Source organism: Cavia porcellus, unplaced genomic scaffold (genome assembly GCF_034190915.1).
Source record: "Cavia porcellus strain 051 isolate PalLab524CR breed Dunkin Hartley unplaced genomic scaffold, mCavPor4.1 scaffold_18, whole genome shotgun sequence".
Classification (NCBI taxonomy): Eukaryota; Metazoa; Chordata; class Mammalia; order Rodentia; family Caviidae; genus Cavia; species Cavia porcellus.
The window spans coordinates 73,009,026-73,031,235 of NW_026947501.1; the positions used below are offsets into that span (position 1 = coordinate 73,009,026).

Here is a 22,210-nt window from a genome sequence, read left to right on the forward strand (position 1 = left end):
TAAAACCTATCACTCGCCAGGCAAGCGTTTATGTCGCTGAACTAACTACACAGCCCCTGTAATTTTTACTTTATGTTTTTATGCCTTTCTATGGCCTCACACTTTTCAGCCAAATAACTATGGTTAGTAACTCATAAACTGGAATTTGTGGGCCGAGAAAATCACCTAGGAATCATTAAGGAAAGTGGTTTCCCAGAAGGGCCTCAGGAATGAACCCTTCTGCTGCAAGATCTCTATGAAGTAGCCCCTTTCTTTCTGGCGGCTGTAGTTCCATCTCCTCTGAGTTCCTCCTCACAGTCTATAAATATCTGTAAGTTCCTCTCATTTTTAAAACAAAACAAAACAAAACAAAACAAAACAAAACAAAACAAAACAAAACAAAAATCTTCCCTTTGGTCATGGTCCTACATTCCCACCTCTTCGTCTTGTATCACTTAGCCTTCTCGCTCTCTCTTTGCCTGCTCAGCAGAATTTCTTGAAGGCACCGCCTACCTATATAGCCAGCCTCCACTTCCTCTGGCCAAAACCACTGAGCTCCAGCTCCCTGCTGCCCCCAACCTCCAGCCACAGCCATCAGGGTCCTCTTGGTCCAGTTCCCTGGATTCCATTAACTTCCCCACTGTAGTGTCTGTTTTGCAGATCATTTTTGGGCTTCCTGATTCTTAAAGGAGAATGAAACAGTAAAACAAGAATCACTACAAGTATCTCTGACTTGAACATAATTTACAGTATCTGACCAGCACCGTTATTTTTTTCTTTCTTTAAAAACATTAAGGAAAACAAGGGAGAAAGATTTTTCCCTGACAAGCCACCCTGACAATCCACCTTAGGGTCATTTATCACCAGGGCAGGGGAGCACCACTTAGCTTACAGGTTGCAAATCTAAATTCCACTTACAGAAGGACGGTGAGTTGCAAACGATTTTTGCCTGGTATAGATACAAAGGGGTTATGTTCCATACAAATAAATTCTGTCCAATAAAAACGATAAACCCAGGGGTCTGGCTTCACGGGACTAGGGGACGACCAGATCTGCACCAGCCTTTGTTTCAGCATTTTCTTTCGTTGCCTGTGTCATTTCGGCCCTCCTCAGTCTGTCCTGCGTTAAATACATCCCCGACACACAGCACTCCTTGCTCTAGTGGGTTATACTTTAACGCTCTGGAAATGTGCAGGGGAGAAGCCAGCTTTGGCTCATCGGGCAGGTGAAGGGTTGAGGTTAAGCGCTCTGCAAAGCAGCGTCGGTCCTGAGCCTCTGGCAGACCCCCGCAGACGTGCCAGGCAGTGCTCGGCCTGGCGCGTGGCCCGATCACTGGCTCAGAGCCGGGTCACGCGTCACAGCAGGGTAGGTTGGGTACACGAGGCGGCCTGGCCCGTCTTTCGCTCCCCAAAAGTGTCGCGAGACGTTCGGAATCCTAATGGGAGACAGAGGAGGAGGCGGGTAATAAGGCGGAGGTGCGCACTGTCCCCTAAACGCCTGCCTTGGGACCCAGTCCCGGACGGGGGGAGAGGGAGTGGCCTTCGGCAAAGAAGCCAATCAGATTGTTTGCATATGTCAGCCCTTCTGGCCGCCGGCGGGGAGGCAACTGCTCAATTCTGGCTCCGCCCTACCCGGGTCCCTAGGCCGCACGCCTGTGCAAACAAACTTCGACTTCTCCGTCCCGGCCCTATGCGCATGCGCACTTGCCGGCGCTCCCGTGAGGCAGCGCGGGGCGCCCGTTGCTTTGGCGGCATCCGTGAGGGGCCTGGTGGTACATCCCTGAGGTGAGGGGCGTCGCCTCGGTGTCGCCCGGCCGGGCTGTTTCGGTGTGCGACCCGTTTCCTCTTTCAGGAGTACGAACCGCGTTTTAGGGTGCCAAGACCCTGGCCGCCGTGGCGGGGGCGACCGCGAGCCAGGACCCTGTCTCTGAGGGACCGAGGAGCTGCCGGGGACCTGACAGCCGTTTCTTCGCTTGCGGTTCGCCCCGTTTCGGGTTTGGGGTTTTGTTGTTTTTTTTGGGGGGTAGATGTGTGTCTTATCCACATACACAGGTATCACGACGGATTGTACCCTTCCAAAAAAAATCCAGAACAGAAAAACCCGAGAGATTTCAGCCGCTGGGGTGCCGGGCGCGTCGTGACCTCGCGGCAGTTCGTCTGGCCGGGCGGCGTCGGCTGTCAGCGCGCGAGTGACAGAGCCCGCGCCGAGCTTGGGGCCGCTGACGCTCGCTTCTCTCTCCCCAGGCCCGGTTTCCTCCGCGAGGCGTCGGGGTCGAGTGCTCGGAGCTTGGCGGATGCTCCCTGGGCCGTGCGGGTAAATAATGGTCCTTCTCGTTAAACCACTGTATTCGTTTCCATTTTCTTAACATACGATGGGCAGGAAAAAAGGCTGCTTAGCTAGCTGGTGGCTTGAGTTTGGATTCATTTGCTTTGCATGAAATACAAACGTAGTATATTTGAAACTATTTCACCTTTGGGGAAAACACTGTTTTATTGTTGGTGGGTTTTTATGTCTGTTGCAGTTTTCTGAGAAATACCCTAATTACTTAGGTTTTCCTTGTCTTAAAACGTTGCAGCTCCAACTACATTTTAGTCCATTTGGCTATCAAATGCCATGTGACATTTATTTGTATCTTTTATTCAAAATCATTCATTTATTTGTGGTCTAATACTTGTTTTCTTTCCCTTTAGGAGGAGTCATAGATTCTAAAAATATTTTTTCATTCTCTATGGACTTACGTAAAAGTTAGTTTTGTTTCTGTTTGGATTTATTTGATAAAAATCAGCACCATATAGCCACATCACATACAAAACAAAACAAAACAAAACACAGGGCAGTTAAAGCATGAGTTGTGGAAATGAGTTTGTGGAAACATTAAAAAAAATTGATTATCCCAAAGCTAATATTCTTAATGGAGAAGATTTTGATTGGCTGTTTGAGACTGTTGAAGATGAAACATTTTTGAAATGGTTTTGTGGGAATGTGAGTGAGCAGAATGTATTGTCAGATAAAGAGCTGGAAGTTTTTAGCATTCTTCAGAAATCAGGCAAACCCATCCTAGAAGGATCAGCATTGGATGAAGTTCTTAAAACTTGTAAGACTTCTGATTTAAAGACACCTACACTGGATGATAAAGAACTGGAGAAATTAGAAGATGAGGTTCAAATGCTGCAGAAATTAAAGAACCTAAAAATTCAGCGACGTAATAAATGCCAAATGATGACTTCAATATCTGGCCACAAATCCTTGAGGTTAAGTGCTGAATGTGAAGAAGCCACAAAAAAACTGAAGCAGAGTCAAGGAATTCTGAATGCTATGAATACCAAGCTCAGTAATGAACTTCAGGCTCTAACTGACAGAGTTACTAAACTGATGATGTTTTTCAGACATTCTGATTTAAGTCAAGAGGCAAATCCTATGGTGTTTTTATCACAGTTTTCCTTGGAAAAATATCTAAGTCAAGAAGAGCAAAGCACAGCAGCTTTAACCTTGTATACCAAAAAGCAGTTCTTTCAAGGTATACATGAAGTAGTTGAAAGTTCAAATGAAGAAAATTTTCAGCTTTTAGATATGCAAACACCATCTATATGTGGCAATCAAGAAATGCTTGAGGAGAGACAGCTAGAGATGGCTAGACTGCAGCTAGCATACATCTGTGCTCAACATCAGCTAATTCATTTGAAAGCAAGTAATCTGAGCATGAAGTCAAGTATCAAATGGGCAGAGGAAAATCTTCATAACCTAACTAGCAAGGTAAGTATAAGATGATACTGGATTCATATAGTAATTATTGTTAGGAATGTAGAATATTGATATTAAAGTACTTTAGAAACAAGATTGAATAAAGTATTACAATTTTTAAAAAGTTTTCTCTTTGTTGCCTATTTGTGATATAGGTGTCAGCGTTTCTTGCAGATAGATTGTCATACTAATGGAAGATAGAAATGGTAATAATTCTGTTATCTATTTCTAGATATCTTGATAATTCACATTATCTGTTTTAAACAAAATGCTTTAATTTGCATTCTGAATTCGAAATATCTGTTAATTCAAAGGCTGAACAGGAATTTCCTTTTTAAGTATGGTAAAAAGATAAAGTTGCTTTATGATTAGTATTTTGCCTTATTCCTTATGACCAGAGCATGTTGCTAATGAAGTCAAAGGTCCAGTTTCAGTAAACTGAATCCTTGCTACTTTGTTGAGCATGTCTAGATGTATTGTACTTTTTTTTTTGTATTGTACTTTTGAGAAGCTTGTTTTCTTGGTAATGTAAACCACTAGATAGTTGAGTAAAAATGAACTTTTCTAAATCTGAATACCAACATCAAATTAATTACTGTGTTTGTCGTCACAAACTTTGGAACAATAAAGAAGTCACCCTGTATTTGTGTGCTAAAATAGAGAGCATGACTTGCAGAATACTTACTGAGATAATATGAATGTTGAGGAAAAACTTAATATTTATTTGCATTCAGTGAATAATGTGCTGTTAAATGTTTTTGATTCAGTTAAGCATGACAAGATCTCTTATTTTGGTAGCCATGTATGTAATAGCATGAAAATGTAGTGTTTTGTACTGATTTTGTTGTTACTCCATACTTTAATTTTTTTTGGAGACAGGGTCTCACTATGTTAATTCATTCTGGCTTTGGACTCACTGTGTAGCCCAGACTGCCCTCAAATTGAGGAATCCTCCTGCCTCAGTCTCCTGAGTGCTGGGATTGCAGGCTTGTGCTACCACACACCACTTTATTTTTTACTTCTTAAACTATAGTTTGGCGTATATTTATACGTTATTTGTTTTATTCATTGAGCATGTTAGTCACCTAAAATAGGAAGTAAAAATAATTTAAAAACTAAGTTTGTTTATATTTTGAAGAGTACTTGTTTTTCTTTGTGTAGGCCGTTGGTAAAGAAAATTTGGATGCCAAAATTTCTAGCTTGGACAGTGAGAGTCTGAAACTTGAAGAACAAATCACTCATATAAAAAACAAAAATTTGCCTGCTGTGGTAAAAGAGAATGCACAGTTATTGAATATGCCAGTTGTAAAGGGAGATTTTGACCTACAGATTGCTAAACAAGATTGTTACACAGCAAGACAAGAGTTAGTTTTAAATCATTTAATAAAGCAAAAGGCATCATTTGAACTTGTACAGTTATCATATGAAATTGAGTTGAGGAAGCACTGGAACACATATCATCAATTTGAAAAATTGGTTCAAGAACTTAGTCAAAATAACTTGATGCTCTCCCAGCGATTAGAAATGTTAAAAGACCCATCAGTCTCTCAGCAGACAAATTCAAGGAATACCATTGGTACTAAGGATTATTCTACTCAAAGGTAAGTATGTTTTGTTGCTTCCTTAGTAATTTTTTTTCTTTTTTTGTGAAATACTAGAGAGAGTTTGTGCTAAAATCTGGAAGTTTAAAAAATTGTACTTCAATTTGGTCCTTTTTATTCTCTTCTGCTTTTCTTTTAACTTTTGCCCCTTTTTCATTCACGTGAGATCTGAACATAGCTACTTTAGATAAGGTGGATGGGTAGAGGAATGAACAGATACAGAATTTTATGCATCTTTAGGCACCATTATTTAGATACATTGTTTTAGATTCGGGGCAGGAAGTTTGATTATAGCTTTGTATAGTATTGGGCAGGCAATTGGCTACACTTGGAAAGGTAGCAGAGAAGATATTTGTGTGTCTGGTCAAGTGGATTATTGAGGATAAGTGCGTCATCTGATCATGTTTTTTATTAATGAAATGAACTTGGAGAGGGCTGCTTCATTATACAGTTACAGGGTCTGCCATCATAATCATCATCTATGTGAATGATACCATGTTGAATTGTATAGGGCAGGGAGCTGCTGAGCTAGTGATCGTTCACAGGCAAGAAGCTGAAAACAGATGTGCCCCAAACAGGAGCACCCCCAGGGCATGGAGCTTGAGGAACGCCCTGAGGGCATGGAGTGCTGGAGGTGAACAGGTGTTCCAGCCCTGAGAACAGGATGCGAATGAAGGGAGCTAGTTAAGTCAAGAGACATCATAAAAACGTATAAACACATTGCAGTGGTTGAGCAATCTCTTCCTCCTGTCTAGACAAAGGGCTCCATCTGACCCCCTCTTTCTATCTCTGTATTTTCTTCATCTTCTCGTCGTTTTCTTTCCCCTGGAAACTTAGTTCTTGTAATTGGGATAATATAGTTATTCAGTATGACCTTAATTGGTAGTATTGGACTTGAACCAGTTTTATATGGTCTTTTAAAACTTGTTAAAAAATGTGTATGTGTGTACATATTTTAAGATAAGAAAAGCAGATAGTTTCAGGTATGTGTGAAAGGTATTACCCCTGATTTTTTCATTTTCCTTATAGGATGATGATTTTTTCTGCTTTTTGTTTGAAGGGCTAAAGTGGTCTCATACCTCATGAGTGTTTTAAGTTGGAGTAAGGAAAATTTGTTGTAGCCATTTCTATCTCTTTATTGTTTACTCTGTTGGTGAATTTTTTTTTTTTGGTCTTTTTCATTTTTATCGGTACCAGCGATCGAACTCACGACTGCCTGCTTGTAAGGCAAGCACTTATGCCGCTGAGCTAAATCCCTAGCCCTATTGTTTACTTTTTTACATTACTTATATCTTTAGTTTTTCTCTTTTTTCCTATTTTGTCTTTTTCCATAACCCTGTAAAATAGGTAGATATTAAGATAAAAAAATTAAGTTTCAGAGATTTATTAGCCTGCCCTCTCACATAATGGCGAACTCAGTCCTAGGTTTTCTGTTTTAAATTGTTGGTATTGTTTTGTAGATGTATTCTGTGAAAGAAGTATTTTCATAGGAAGTCTTTCTAAAGCACTGGTAAAAGTAGGTTAATGACAAAGTCAAGAAAAATTTTATGTCTAAAACTTAAAGATGGAGAAACAGGGACTTGAGATGCAACGTAACATACCTGTACAGAAGGTGTCTTATTGTTGAAGTATTCGGTTGCTTCATTTTAGAAGCACACAAATTAATATTTTTTATTTAGCTATCCCCACAAATGTTTCAGTGTAGTGAATTATAGTTTTGAAAACTGTACTAACTTGACAAATTTTCTCTGTGATTTTTACTTTTATATTTTAGGCTTTATCAACTTTTAGAGAGAGAGAATAGGAGAAAAGAATTGTTTATCACTTGTAGAAACCTAGAGGAAGTGGCTGAGAAACTGAAACAGGATGTTTCTTTAGTACAAGATCAGTTGACAGAATCCGCTCAAGAACATTTTTTATTTCTGTCCACACTGAATAATGATGTGGATGTGCTTTGTGATGCTTTGTATCAAGGAGGAAATCAGCTTTTGCTTAGTGATCAGGTGGGTATTTGGCATTGTTTTTAAAAAATACTATTCATTGTAAGTGTTTACTAAAATGTTCACTTAAAGAAGATATTATCCCATTTATTACTCTAAAAGAAATTTTTATCTCTTTAACTTTTATGAATATATTTTTCAGATACTTTTGTCAGAGGTTTAAAATTGATAAATTTTTCAGACATCACAAATGAATATATAATATTGATTTTTTTTTGTATTAAAGATTGAACCCAGAACCTCAAGCATGGTAGACAAGTGCTCTATCACTAAACTATATCTTCATTCTTTTTAATTTTTTTTTTTTTTGTCTTTTTCCTTTTTATCGGTACCAGGGATCGAACTCACGACTGCCTGCTTGCAAGGCAGGCGCTTATGCCACTGAGCTAAATCCCCAGCCCCTCATTCTTTTTAATTTTGAGACAGGGTCTGAGTTGCTCAGCCAGGCCTCAAATTTGTGATTCTCCTGTCTCAGCCCCCTCCCCATCTTCCTAGTAGTCGAATTCAGAAAATGGATACTTTTAGAACAAAATATTGGAACTCAAAAGTTTTTGCTTAAGATTTTCAGATAGAGTTGATCAACTAGTAAATTCAGTGCAAATATACCAACATACAAAGAACTCTGAAGTCAAACTTTTGTTTGATCCCAGGTTTCAGGTAAAGAATACTTATACCTGTGAAAGTAAGTATGTGCATATTCTGCAGTCCAGCAGTTTTACTCATAGGGGTGTTTGTATGCGTGTATGTATGTATATATGTATGTTCGTGAGTCTGTGTGTGCTGCAGGCATTTACAAAATATTCAACCTTGAGACATGTAACTAGACTATTTACAGCAGTCTGATTTGTAGTAACAAAACCTAGAAACAACCTAAATGTCTGCCCATAGATAGATAACTGGAATTTCATATAGTTGAATCTTAGTTATATAAAAGAAAAAACTGAATGAACCAAAGCTTTTTATGTCTCTACATAGATGAATCTCAAAAACAATGTTAAACAAGAAACAGCCCAAGTATAGTGACACACACTTTAATGTTAGCACTCATGAGGCTGAGACAGGAAGATTGCTGTAAATTTAAGGCCAGCCTAGGCTACAAAGTGAGTTCAAGCCCAGCATGAACTACACAGGGAGACCTGTCTCAAAAAACCAACAACAAAACCCAAGCAACAATGACCACAAGGAAGACCCTTAAAGTTTGTGTGTTTGAGTTTCCAGATGAGGGATACTCAGCCTGTGTATTACATTGTTTTCCAAAGTGTTTGCACCATATTGTATCAGTAGTGACTTAAAGAGTAGTGACTTTTAAAAACACATTCATGAGGCCATAATTCATATCTCTCGCTGCTGGGGAGGTCTACACCACTGGTAGTACATGCATGACTGTCCCATTGGATGGTACAGGCTACTGGGTGGAGCAGTTGTGTGTACCACCAGTCGCAAAAGCTGGAGAGAACGTGTTAACAGATGACAGTTATTAGTATCATTTTCATTGCATAGCATTAATCTATAAATTTCTGCCTATCCTGTAGGTGTAAAATGATGTCCATTGATACCCCTATTACTAAGAATTAAACCTCTCTTTTGCTTGTTTTCTGACCATCTTATTCTGAGAATTGTTCATAAATTTCCTTTGCCCATTTGAGAGAGAGAGAGAGACTATATGTGTGTGTGAGTTCTTTGTACATTTCAGTGATAATCCTTTGTTAATTATACATGTGGAATATATTTGTGGCTGCCTTTTCATATTTTTTATTGTTTCATTTTTCTTTTAATTTTTAAGTCATTTATCATTTTTTTTAACATTTTTTTTTTAAAACAAAATTGCACATACCACCAGTGTCTTTTTGTGTGTTTTGCTAAGGTTGACCTTGAGCATCATTATAGTCTCTTTTGCTTTATTTTTCTTTTCTTTTTTTTTTTTTTGTCTTTTTCCTTTTTATCGGTACCGGGGATCGAACTCACGACTGCCTGCTTGCAAGGCAGGCACTTATGCCGCTGAGCTAAATCCCCAGCCCCTCTTTTGCTTTATTTTTTAATTTTTATTTATTTATTTATTTATTTATTTATTTATTTGTCTTTTTCCTTTTTATCGGTACCGGAGATCGAACTCACGACTGCCTGCTTTCAAGGCAGGTGCTTATGTCGCTGAGCTAAACCCCCAGCCCCTTTTGCTTTATTTTTAAGGGTATTCGGTTCACTTTTATTTCTTTAACATAGTAGTTTATTTTTACATATGATATAAGAATTCTAATTTTGGGATTTTTTTTTTTCCTTCTATAAATGTCCATATTGTCTCAGCACTCTTTATTGGGGCAAACTAATTTAAGGTATAATGTCAATCAGTCTTTAAATTTCTTTGTTTGTTTGTTTCTTTTTTTGAGACAGTCTCCCTATGTATGTAGTACATGTTGAACTTGCTTCTGTAGCCTCAGATGGCCTGGAACTCATTGCAGTCCTCCTGTCTCAGCCTCCCAAGTGCTGGGATTACAGGCAGTGCACAGCCTGCATTTTTATTAGTAACAAATCTTAATGTTTTAGTATCTCCCAGTGAGTGCTTGCCAGGTATACACTTGTACCACTAAGCTATATCCCCAGCCACACTGTAACCTTGAAATGCCTTTGGCTTCATGGCTGTCTGTGTGATACTGTGGGCCTTGCATAGTTTTGAGTCAAAAACAGTGCAAAGCCTAAGAGTCATTGAAGTGTCTTGGTGATTATTGCTGGGCTGTAATTTAAAGCAGGACTCTTCCACTTCTGGGCCAATCTGATTTTAAGGCTATTGTTTTTTGGTCCTCAGCTTCTTATGAAAAAGGTCTTCTGCTTGACTCCTCGCTTCTATATACTCTTGATTCTTTGTTGTTTTGGGAAGCCTTTGTTCTGATTTTTTAAAAAATGCTTCATTTATTCATTCATTCAGTCAGTCATTACAGTGCTAGGAATTGAACCTAGGGCCACATGCATGCTAGGCAAGCACTCTACCATTGAGCTATTCATTGAGCTATTCTAAAAAGGAAAAAGACAAAAAAAAAAAAAAAAATCTTTCCTTTTGGCCCGGAGATCTAGCTCAGCCACAAACCATCTACCTGGCAAGCGCAAGGTTATAAGTTTGATCCCTGGTACCAAAAAAAAAAAAAAATCCCTTTTTAAGACTGAATAACATTCTATTGTTGATGGCATTTGAATTGTTTCTGCCTTTTTAGTGTTGTGGAAAATGCTGCTATGAAATTAGTGTGCAAGTTTTAGGCTAGATGGGGCTACAAAGTGAGCTCAAAGCCAGCCTGAACTGTGTAGAGAGACCCTGTCTCAAAAAGACAAAAACAAAACAATGTGCAAGCATCTGTTTGAAATTCTGCTTTTTTTTCCTTTGGGGTATGTACCTAGGAGTGATAATCCTGGATTTTGGTAATTCTGTTCAACTTTTTGAGAAATTGCCTGTTTTCTGCAGCAACTGTACCGTTATCAGTTTCTACTGGTAATATGCTTGTTTCTCTCCGTCCTTGATACCATTTAATTTCTGTTGTGTTTGTTAACAGTGGCAACTGTTTTTTTTTTTTTGTCTTTTTGATAAAGGGTCTTGCTATGTAGTTCAGGCTGGCCTTGAGCTCACTTTGTAGCCCAGGCTGGTGTCAAACTCGCAACAGTCCTCCTGTCTCAGCCTCCTGAGTGCTGGGATTACAGGCATGGGGCACCACACCCAGCAACAGTGGCAACTCTTAAGAGATGTGAAGTGGTATCTGTGACTAATTTTTAAAATTTTTATCTTGTTACAATATTAATGGAAGAATTGTGTGAAAATCTGCTGTTATGGATTTGACATTTTTTCTGTGTAATTGTATCAGTTTTGAGTCTCTTTTATAAGTTACATCTACATTTATTTCTTAAAATTTATTTATTAATTTTTATTTTGTATTGGGAATCAATTCATGACCTTGTGCTTGCCAGGTAGGTGCTGTGCCGCTGAACTATATCCCTGGCCTCCAAATTTAACATTTTGGTGAATCCTAGTGGATTTAAATTGTGGTGAATCAAAGCATTTTAGCGTTACATAATGACCTCTTTATCTCTCTAATGCTTTCCTTCTTTCATTTGGCTAGTAACTGCAATGCATATGGTTTTATTTTCATTTATTTTATTCTTTCTAGTTAGCATTGTGAAATATAAATTTTTACTCTAAATAGTTCTCTTAATTTTTATAATCCTCTTGATTTAATTAGTGTGCCATAGTTTCTGTAACCAGTTTGCCATTTTGGATATTTTGATAGTCTTTATCTTTTTCTTCAATTTTCATTAACATCAATCATGTCTTTGTGTATATTAGCTTTTTTTTTGTTGAATACTTTGATTTGGATTATCTTGGAAGTAGGATCATTGATACACACACAAAAACACACACATACACACACACACACAAAACCTTGACACTGCCATATTCCTTTCTTAAAGAATGGTACTTACAGTCTCACCATTTCTTTCTGCTAGACACCACTGATCACGTGCTACATCATTTTATGAATTGCTGAGAAAGAAAAAACTTTCGGTTAAACTGACGATGCTTGTTGGTCATTTAATTTTTTAACTGTACTTATACAGGACCCTTTAGGTACAAGTAGACAGATTTTTATCATACCACTCTTTTTCCTTTTTTCTTTGGAGATAGGGTCTTACTATTTAGTGCAGGCTGGCCTTGAACTCTGGGCAATCCTCCTGTCTCAGCCTTCTGAGTGTTGGATGACAGTAATATGCCACCATGTTCTTAACATATCACTCTTGAATATACTTTAAAAGGAAGAAAATAAGTCCATGAAAGTGCATATAAAGCTTCACATTCAGTTTAGAATTTATCTTTTACTTTTTGATTCACAAAATTGATTGTATTTTTCCATTCTATACCTCAAGAATGTTGATGAGAATATATTTCTTAAAAGTGACTGTTAGAGGGGCTGGGGATTTAGCTTAGCAGCATAAGCACCTGCCTTGCAAGCCCACGGTTGTGAGGTTGTGAGTTCGATCTCCGATACCAATTTTTAAAAAACAGTGACTGTTAGGGCCCAGGGATTTAGCTCAGTGGCATAATTGACTGCCTGACAAGCACAAGATCATGAGTTTGATCCCTTGTACCAAAAAAAAAGTTAAAAACAGTCATGGTTTTCTCAATTATAGTAAGATGCAGATATGTTAAAATGTGAAAAAGTGCATCTTAGAATTCCTCAGTATGTAATTTTATCATTAGTTATTATATTAATACTTTCCTCTGTTTCTTGATATAAAATATATCAACTTTTTAGTTGCAGTTTCTTTTTTTTTTTGCATCAGAGTATTTTAGCAACTGTAAGATCTTTAGTATTTAATTGAATTAAAAATGAGAGTTTTGGGCCAGGGATTTAGCTCAGTGGTGTAAATGTCTGCCTGGTAAGCTTGAGGTTGTGAGTTTGATCCTTGGTACTCCCCCCCCCCCAAAAAAAAAAAAAAAGATAGTTTTGTTTCTCAGTATATGCAAGTTTATGAAAATTTTCACAAAGGAAAACACAAAATGTAATAATAATGTCAAAATTGCATTTGGTTTTTTTTTGGTCTTTGCATTTTTAAAAAAGTGTAATTTAAGAAATACTGTTCTGTTGAGCTGGCATTTATGATAGACCTTAAGCAATCATCCTGGGACTTATACATTAGGATCAGCAGGGAGCCTGTTGAATTGTGCATTCCTGGCCCTATTGCAGAGATTAGTGTGGAGCAAGTTATGGGAATTCGTGTGTTTAGAAGAGCTCTCCAGGTACTTGCAGTGTTGTGGGCCACATTGAGAAGTGGTGGAATGTTGAAGTAGAGCCACGGATTTTCTCAGACCCTCTGGTGGTGCTGGCTAAAATTTACAAGACAAGAATGATTAGAAAGTTGTGGGGACTTGTTACATTAGTAGAATACCTTAAATACTAGAAAGTGAGGAACCTGAATTTACTAGTAGAAAGGCTCTAGCATGTTTCAAGCAGAATTGTTAGGATAGTTTTTGTTGAATGTAATTCTGTCCTATAAGACACCCACTAGGAAAAGAGTAAAATGGAAATGTTTTTATTGAGTCTTTTTTTTGTGTGTGTATGTGTGTGTCTTTTTTTTTTTTTGTCTTTTTCCTTTTTATTGGTACCGGGAATCGAACTCACGACCGCCTGCTTGCAAGGCAGGTGCTTATGCCGCTGAGCTAAACCCCCAGCCCCTGTGTGTGTCTTTTTGAGACAGAGTCTTACTATGCAGTTCAGGCTGGCCTTGAGCTCACTTTGTAACCCAGGCTGGTCTCAAACTTGCAACTATCCTTCTGCCTCAACTCCCAAGTGTTGGAATTACAGGTGTGTGCTACCACACCTGGCTTGAGATCTTTTTTATTGGTCTTCATTTCAAGATTTTTTCTGTACTTGTGTATTTGGGTTTTTTTTGTTTTTTGGGTTTTTTTGGTATTGGAGCTCGAACTCTGACCTCACACTTGCCAGGCAGACATTGTACTAGTGAGCTATATCCCTGGCCCCAAAAAGTTCGATTAATTAAGCAAAATATAAACTCCATGAGAAAAATTTTTATTTCTTCTTCTGTCTGTAGTCTCTGAAATACATGGTTGGCATATGGTAAGCATTCAGAACTATCTATTGAATACATGAATACATAGAACAGTTCACATTTGAATTACTTCATATACATGTCAGAAATTGGTGCAATTAATTTTACATGTAATCCCTAAGCTTGTTACTAAGTTTTAATTGCAATTTATTGCTAAAATTGTGGAAGTTATTAAATCATTTAGTCTTTCCTTGTAAATTATATTTTAAATTTATAATTAATGTTAGGAATAAGGATCTTGATTAAAAGTATCTTTCTTTTTTTTGTAGGATATAACACAGCAGTTTCATCAAGTTGAATCCCAGCTGAATAAGCTAAATACTCTCCTTACTGATATTCTTGCTGATGTGAAGACAAAAAGAAAAATTCTGGCAACTAATAGATTGCATAAGATGGAAAGAGAATTATATGTACATTTTTTTAAAAATGGAGAGTATCTGAAAAATATTGTTGAAAACCTAGAAAACGAATCAAAAATCATGGCTGATCATCTTAAAGATTGAAACTAACTAAAAACTGAATCTACACACATTTTATATTTTAATGTTTTATGTATTAGGAAAATGTTTCTAATAAATAGTACTATGTTTTAAAACTTGAAGTCAGTGAAACATTTCATTTAATAGATTCAAATACTGTGTTATGGAGGTTAACTATCCTTAATCTAAAAATTTAGTGCTCCAAAATCTGAAACTCATTATGTCATCCTGGGATGATGTAAATGGAAAATTCCACACCTGACCTCATGATGGGTCACAGTCACAATGCAGATACATTAAAAATATTGTATAAAATTGTCGGGTTGTGTGTAAAAGATTATATGAAAAAGTTAATTTTATGTTTAGACCTGGGTCCCATCATCCAAAGAAGTTGTTATGTATTATGTAAATATTCCAAACCTGAAATCCAAAGCACTTGCTTCCAGGCATTTCATATAAGGAATATTCACCTACATCAGTTCAGTTTCTTTCCTTATACATTGCTTCAGAGCACCAGTGCTTTTTATGATTCAATTGTTTGCTTGGTGGTACTTAGCCCTGATACATTTCTGCTTATCATTATGCATCATTATGTGATGCAAATGCTTTAAATACAGTTAAATTTCTCTCTCTCTTTTTTTTTTTTTAAATAAAAACCAGTCTGTCTTGAAAATTTGTAGAACTTTGAGTTGGCAGTCTTAGATCTGTAGGCCTTAATACAATAGTAACCCTTCATTTTAGTTTTGCTTTGTGAAGATTTACTTATCTGATACCATCTATGGTTAGAGGGTATTAAATGGGACATTCCAGAAACTAAGTTTTAAATCATTTTGTGTAATATGATGGAGTTTCAAACTTCTCATCCGTGACAGGAATAATCCCTGTTCTTTTTTTTTCCTTTGGTACTGGGAATTGAACTCAGGACCTCAAGTTTGCCAAGCAGGCACTTACGCCGCTGAGGTAATCCCCAGCCCTTAATTCCTGTTCTTATATGCTCTGTGAGAATTAGTCACTTGGTGGCCCTGTCAGTTATCAGATGTATAGAGTTCAATATTGTCAGCAGCTCTGGGCTTTCTAGAGGTTTGGAATGTTCTCTTTCCCAGAGAGGGCCCTACTATATATGTGAAATAGCTTAGCCCCTGTATTTGTACCGAGGATTGAATTTACGACCTAGTGCTTGCAAGGCAGATGCTTATACCACTGAGCTAAATCCCTGGCTTTGTCCCTATATTTTTGACTGAGGTGAAATTCTGCCCCTCAAACTCTTTTTCCCAAAATTCTCTCCTGTAGACTTTGAGATGGTATTTCTGCTTGTACCATAGAGTACCAAGACTCCATTTTTTTCATTTCTTCCTAGGCTTTAAGAATAGAGGTTTCTGCAAGATATCTCAGAATTACTTTGATTTGTGTGTGATTTACATATCACAAATAGCTTTGAAATGAAACATAACTCAAAATTACTAAAAGTTGGTTGAGATATATGTACATTTTTAATGGTAAGAATGAAAGTATAAAATATAGGCTATTACCTAGTATTTGCTTTTTTACATTTGGATTTTTTTGTTGTTATTTTTGAGACAAGATCTTGTTACGTAGTTTGGGCTGGACTTGAACTCATTGTGGAGCCCAGACTGGCCTTGAACATAGGGCAGTCTTTCTGCCTCAGTCTTCTGAGTGCTAGGAGTACGGGCATGTGCCATCATGCCTGCTTACCTAGTATTTAGACAATTAGAAATTAAGAGTTAGTATAAAGTAATTTGAAGTAGCTTATCATTTGTGCCACATGCTCCTTAAGAGACCAGTTGGTGCATGGCTTCTATTATATACCATATACTTTATAGGTAATACCCTCAAGAATACTTCTTACCTCCTTGTTTATAGAATGCCAACCTAATAACCTCATGTTTCAGGTGGACTTTATGTAGAGTTTTTTTAGTTGTTACTAGAAAACAGGCATACCTACGTAAAAGTAAGCACTGTTAATTTTTGTAATCCATTGGTCAACAACCAAAAAAAAAAAAAAACCTACTTTTTTTTTGGTAACAGAGATCAAACTCAGACCTCACCCTTGCCAGGCAGGCACTATACTATTTTGCCCCAAGGACCAGTAAGGCTGAACAGTGGAAGGGTTGGCAGGTCGTGTCTGCTGTGACCCAAGTCAGATGTAATTCATGTTATCAGATGTATTTGCTTGAAAATTAATAACCATTTTTCAAAATGGAGGAATTATTTGAATAGATTGCTTGCTTTGTAAGTGGTTAGCTAGCAAATAAGTTATTTATCTGTTTACCATGATTCCTAGTTGAGTAGCTATATTTTTTCTTCCAACTATCTTATTTGGATTGTGGGATGATAGAAACCTATTTCATGGGGCTGGGGATTTAGCTCAGCAGCATAAGCGCCTGCCTTGCAAGCAGGTAGTCGTGAGTTCAATCCCTGGTACCGATAAAAAAAAAAAAAAAGAAAAGAAACTATTTCATGGTTATTAATATTGATGTTTAAGTGAAAGTCTCAAGTACATGAAATTTTCAAATATGTAACTTAATGGGGTTTCTTATTTTGAAGTCTCGATATAAGTGTATTTTTCTTACGTTAATCTTGCATTTAGGATTTTATGAAAATGGAGAATTATGGAACATGTGTAGGCTTTGATCTCTGTGAGACACCCCTCTCCAGTGTTGCTCAGAAGATCTTGTCTGCCATGCATTCAGGTGATGCAGTGGATTCTGAGAACTTGGGGGAGAACACAAAGAGTAAGTAATTTTTATGAATCTTTCTTTTATTATCTTGAATGTTAATAATTCTTAAAACTAAGAATTAAAATTAATGTAGCAAAATTGTTCCATAGAACTCTATATTTATATACAAATTCTATGCCTACAAAGAAAAGAAACCTAGTTCCTGCCTCCTTTATTTTCTTGTTCATTGCTGAGCTATGCTCACTGTTTTGTGGCCCTTAACCTTTATTGCTTGAAAAATACAGCACTCTCTTCCTTGTTCCAAGAATTTATGTTAAACTTTCCTTAGAATCTGAATCAAGTATTTAAATATCTCCAAAAGAGATGGATAGTGCTTCCTGCTTGACTCTTGGGTTGCTGAACCTGTACACAGGACTTGCTATTGCGAGAGGTACATAAGAGATGTATTTTAGAAGAGTGTGTATTATGTCATAAAATGCATAAACTGGATGGCAAAGACAAGTGCTTGGGGTGCGTGCGTGATATTTGTTATAATAGTATAAACAATTATGAACACTCAGCTTTAGCTGAAAGGTATCTAACATCAGAGGACTGTTTTTCTACTCATAAAGCAAAACAAAAAACAAGAAGTTTTTTCTTTTTTAAATAAATTTACAAGTCTTGCCAGTAATTTGTGGTTTATTCTTTTCCTACAGTGTAAATTATGATAAAGATACAAAGCAATTAGATTGAGATGAAATAATTGAGAACATGCCTGTAATCCCAGCACTTGAGAGGCAGAGGCAGGAGGATTGTTGCTAGTGAAAGACCAACTGGGGCTACAAACTGAGCTCGAGGCCAGCCTGAACTGCATAGTGAGACCCTGTCTCAAAAAGACAACGCAAAAAAAGCATTGCCAAGTATTAGCACAAAAGCTGTCATAAACACAGTTGCTTCATTAAGTACAGTAGCACTTAATATCTCGATCTGTTTACATTTAAGCCTTGGTTACGTGTATGTCTTAGTATAGTAGAAATCACAAGTTGACCAGTAAGAATTTCTGAACTATATATCTAGAAATTTATAGTGTTTATGGGAAATAAAAGATAATAATAATTATTTAAACATATTATTTGTTTATTTATTTACTTGTATTACTGGGAATTGATCCTGGGCCTTTATACTGAACTTCATCTCCAGCCTTTTATTGTTTATTCTGAGACAAGTTTTGCCAAGTTGCCCAGGCTGGGCTTGAGTTTTTGATTCTCTTGCCTCAACCTTCCAGAGTGCTGGGATTACAAATGTGCTCATGACTCTCAGCTAAACACTAAATATTCCTCTGTTCCTCTTTATCTCCTGTAAAACACAACCAGACATTTCTTTTTTTTTTTTTTTTTTGTAAAATTCTACCAATTTTGACAGAGGTGGTAGTGTGCTTTCCTTCAACAACCAGTAGTAACAGTAAAATGACTCTGGTAACAGTGTTAAAAAATTTATGATAGCCAGCCCATTTCGTATGAACTCTTACCATGTCCTGAAGTACCCTGTTGAACTTTTGACTTTTGTTATTGAGAAGATAATGGAAAATTATTTTTCTGCCAAGTGTTCTTGGATTTGGAAAATAATGGACTTTTCATAAGGATTCTGTATTATGTATTGCTAAGTTACTACAAATTTACTGGCTTCAAACAACATATTTATTGCAGTATGGGTTTTGTGGGTCTACCTAGGTATGGCTCAGTTGAGTGTTCTCTGCAGGCTCTGTGAGCTACAGATGGGTCTCCTCTGAGGCTTAAGTGAGGAAGCATTGTTTTCCATGCCCACAGGAGTACTGGCACAATTCAGTTCCTTGCATGTTCTTACATTGAAGGCCTCCATTTCTCCCTGACTGTTGGCTGGAAACCACTTAAGGTGCTTTTCATGTGGTCTCCCTCACAGGCAGTTTGCTTTTTCAAAGCCAGCAAGAAAGTCTCCCTAACCAGATGGACTTAGTCTTTTATATGACTGCACATATCCTGTCACCTTTGTTGTGATCTTGTCAGAAAGCAGTCAGAAAGTCCCACCCACACTCAGTGAATAGGCTTATACAAGGACAGGAACACCAGGAGGAAGGAATAGTAGCACTCTCATAGAGTCCTTTCCACTTCACTTTCTTGTTTGATTTCTTCCTAGAAGGATCTGAAATTTAAAGTTGGATGGCTGATGGGTTATTAGTGAGTGATGATGGACTGAAAGACTTATTCATGGGTTCTTATCACACACTGAGCTGTTATGTCATATTTCCTGTAAGAAAAGTGTTGTAAATTTTAGCCTTTTATTTCTTTTTTTATATACACGTACATACTGACAAACATTTTTATTTCAGCTTGTTACACTATGAACCAGTACAGTGTTTACACATGTGTGTTTTATTTATTTCACTAATGAGTATGTTCTCAAGGTACATCCATTTACCTATAAAAGTATCCAGTTTATCATTCTTTATGGCTAAGTAGTACTCCATTGAGGTTTTTATTTTTATAAACCCATTTTCTACCACATAAATATCAAAACTGAACTCAGAAATTATTGAAATAAAGTAAAAATATTTGTTTTCACTTAGTAAAACTGAACATTAAACCTGTGATATGTGTCACTTTGAAATCTAATTTTATGATCTGTTTCATTGACTGGTGTTTCCAAATACATCTGGTAAAGATCATACTGTTCTCTCTTCTTGAAACAAACATAGAGCTTTATTGTAAAATTTATCATGAAAAAATATTAGAACTGCAGAAACTTAAAATACAGCTTAATAAATTTATATGAGAATATTCAAGTAATTACAACTCACATTGCCAGCATCTTAAAACTTCCCCAAATCTTCTGCTTTAAGGTAACTATTATCCTGAGTTTTATGGCTACCATTTCCTAATTATGGGCATTTTATATTATTCTGAAGACCCTCTTGGTGATCACTTGTTCACCACACAAGAATCTAGTCTTCCCTTTCGAGGCAAGTAGTTTCCCTACTTGGCTCAGTCAGGTGTGACCCAATGGCAAGATTTCTTCTTTGGGGTTTGAACAAAAGTGGTCTGTGCCATTTCTAGGATAGGCTTCAAGATGAACTTTAAAGTGACTCTTGTCCAGCCCTACAAATGATAGCAATGACCTGGAGGATTGTGGAACAACATACGGGAAGGACTCCTGGCCTTTCCTCCTTCCTGAAACAGACACACCACTGCCTGAGACCTTTTGTCCTAGAAATGGAAAAGGAACTTTGTTTTTGTAAGACTTGTATTGTTTGGCTTGTAAGACTGTAGCTTAGGTTTTGTCAGCTTAGTCAGCTTGTTTTTATAGTTTTCTCTGCTTTAATTCACATACCTTTCACTATATACAGAATTTTAAATTTTTTTTTTATTTTAAAAAATCAGAAAAAGGTGGCTGGGGGCTGGGGATTTAGCTCAGCGGCATAAGCGCTGGCCTTGCAAGCTGTGGGTTCCATCCCCAGTACCAAAAAAAAAAAAAAAAAAAAAAAAAAGACGAAAAGGATAGAAACAATACAGAATTTAAAAAAAAAGAAAATTATAGAATTGTGTTCTTCTAACTTAGGGTGTTTAGTGATATCATTAAAACTCTAGCAAATAGTGGGGAAGGATTTTTTAGGGTTGTCAGGTAACCAGGTATATAGGATTGCTGTATATAGGATTGTGTGTATGATTAAGCATGTATTTATTGAAACATACTTTGAGTTTCATCTCTGTATTTGTAGAAATAATGTTTTCTAGCACACATCAGAATTCCTTTTCACTTTAACTTTTTGGACCTTGGAGGCTAATGTGTTTTCTAGTAATACTGAAATGTTTTTTTACAACATGACAGATTAAGTTGGGTGTGGTGACACACACTTGTGATTTCAACACTCATGGAGGCTGAGAAAGAAGGATCATAAATTCAAATCCATCCTGGGCAAAGTTACCAATTTAGTGAAACCCTTCAAAATAAAAAATACATTAGAAAGCCAGCATGTAGCTCAGTCTGGGTCAATCCTAAGGGCCACAAAACAAAAAAATTAAAAATTAATAAAAGTTCAAGACCCTTGAAGCTGTTTGTTAAAATCTAGTTCACTAATATGAAGGTTGCCTTTATTGCCACACCTAGTGGAAATATTTTGCAATTTCAGGGGCAGAAACAACTAAATGGCAATAGATCTATTATTAATATCACATTCAAATCAGAAGTTTATCAGATGGGGCTAGGGATTTAGCTCAGTGATGTAAGCCTGGCAAGCATGAGGTTGTGAGTTTGATCCCCAGGAAAAAAAGTTTATCAAATAAATGTGAAATCTTTTATGCAGTCAGTTACCAGATACCCAGGCAGGTAGTGAAACCTTCAAAGTCTTAGGCTTCACCTCCCACTGCTGCAGTCCCCATGCAGGAGGCCCACACTTCTCATGTGGATTTTTGCAGTCACCACTTGACTCCATCTTGCCATGTTTACTGCTGTTTTGTTCTTTTCTTTGCATCATTACTAGTCAGCTTGTTTTTTTATAGTTTTCTCTGCAAAATTTATTTCTAGAAACATCCCTTTGGGCTCCTATTTCACGATCTGCCTGTATCCTTCCTATTTCAGTGGTATTTTCCATCTTTTTGTTCCGTTCAGCTGGTGTGGTGGCACACTGCTGTAATTCTAGCACTTAGGAGGCTAACGCAGGAGAATTGTTTGCAAGTTCCAGACCAGACTGGGCTACAAAGTGAGCCAAGGCCAGTCTGAACTGCATAGCAAGACTCTATCTCAAAAAGAAAAAAAAAAAAAAAAACAGATTTGACCATGACTTCCAGATACATGGCACATTTCTGACTTTCCTCTGCCTACCTTTTTTTCCTTTGCTTACAATTCTAAGTGTTTAAATCATACTATTTTACAAGATTCTGCTGCAATAATGCTTCCTCCATTATTACAGTGCTGTATTACAGGAAACTGTTTGCATATTTGATTGAGAGGCAGCCCATTTTACAGAACAGACTCTGAAGAACAGGTATTTCATTGTTTGTGAAATACTGTTCATTTCATGGTGCATTTTGAGCTCTTAGAAGGCGGAATAAAATGTCAGACTCATTTTCATGCCTCTGTAGCTGGGCTGATCTGAG

The 22,210-nt window shown here is 37.2% G+C and overlaps 2 protein-coding genes across 13 annotated transcripts in view; both read left to right on the forward strand.

The window, feature by feature from the left end:
- Positions 1 to 1,606: 1,606 nt before the first annotated feature.
- On the forward strand, positions 1,607 to 14,519 carry Haus3 (HAUS augmin like complex subunit 3). Of its 5 annotated transcripts, none has more exons than XM_003471606.5 (6): positions 1,613 to 1,763; positions 2,223 to 2,292; positions 2,670 to 3,732; positions 4,882 to 5,321; positions 7,096 to 7,324; positions 14,194 to 14,519. In XM_003471606.5, exons 3-6 carry the CDS (start codon positions 2,824 to 2,826, stop codon positions 14,425 to 14,427), a joined length of 1,812 nt encoding a protein of 603 aa, XP_003471654.1. In that variant the 5' UTR covers positions 1,613 to 1,763; positions 2,223 to 2,292; positions 2,670 to 2,823; the 3' UTR covers positions 14,428 to 14,519. The 5 variants fall into 5 exon arrangements, with proteins under 5 accessions (XP_063086362.1, XP_013009898.1, XP_003471654.1 ...); XM_013154443.3 differs by lacking the exon at positions 1,613 to 1,763 and adding an exon at positions 1,770 to 1,956; XM_063230292.1 differs by lacking the exons at positions 7,096 to 7,324; positions 14,194 to 14,519 and adding an exon at positions 3,876 to 3,926 and having other exon boundaries at positions 1,607 to 1,763; positions 4,882 to 5,018.
- A 167-nt stretch (positions 14,520 to 14,686) lies between these two features.
- Poln (DNA polymerase nu) overlaps positions 14,687 to 22,210 on the forward strand; it is a 152,851-nt gene continuing 145,327 nt past the window's right edge. For 7 of the 8 annotated variants that reach the window (XM_063230288.1, XM_063230284.1, XM_063230286.1 and 4 more), the window contains exon 1: positions 14,687 to 17,156. In XM_063230288.1, the coding sequence (XP_063086358.1) occupies positions 17,018 to 17,156 (139 nt within the window). In that variant the 5' untranslated portion in view covers positions 14,687 to 17,017. The remainder of the gene's footprint in view (positions 17,157 to 22,210) is intronic. The other variant, XM_063230283.1, reaches the window with a different exon arrangement.

Excerpts from the sequence above, each read along its gene's own strand:
- Haus3 (XM_003471606.5), top strand. The coding sequence starts at position 2,824 with ATGAGTTGTGGAAATGAGTTTGTGGAAACATTAAAAAAAATTGATTAT. Across the intron at positions 5,322-7,095 it reads AAGGATTATTCTACTCAAAG|GCTTTATCAACTTTTAGAGA; the intron begins GTAAGTATGTTT and ends TTTATATTTTAG. Across the intron at positions 7,325-14,193 it reads AGCTTTTGCTTAGTGATCAG|GATATAACACAGCAGTTTCA; the intron begins GTGGGTATTTGG and ends TTTTTTTTGTAG.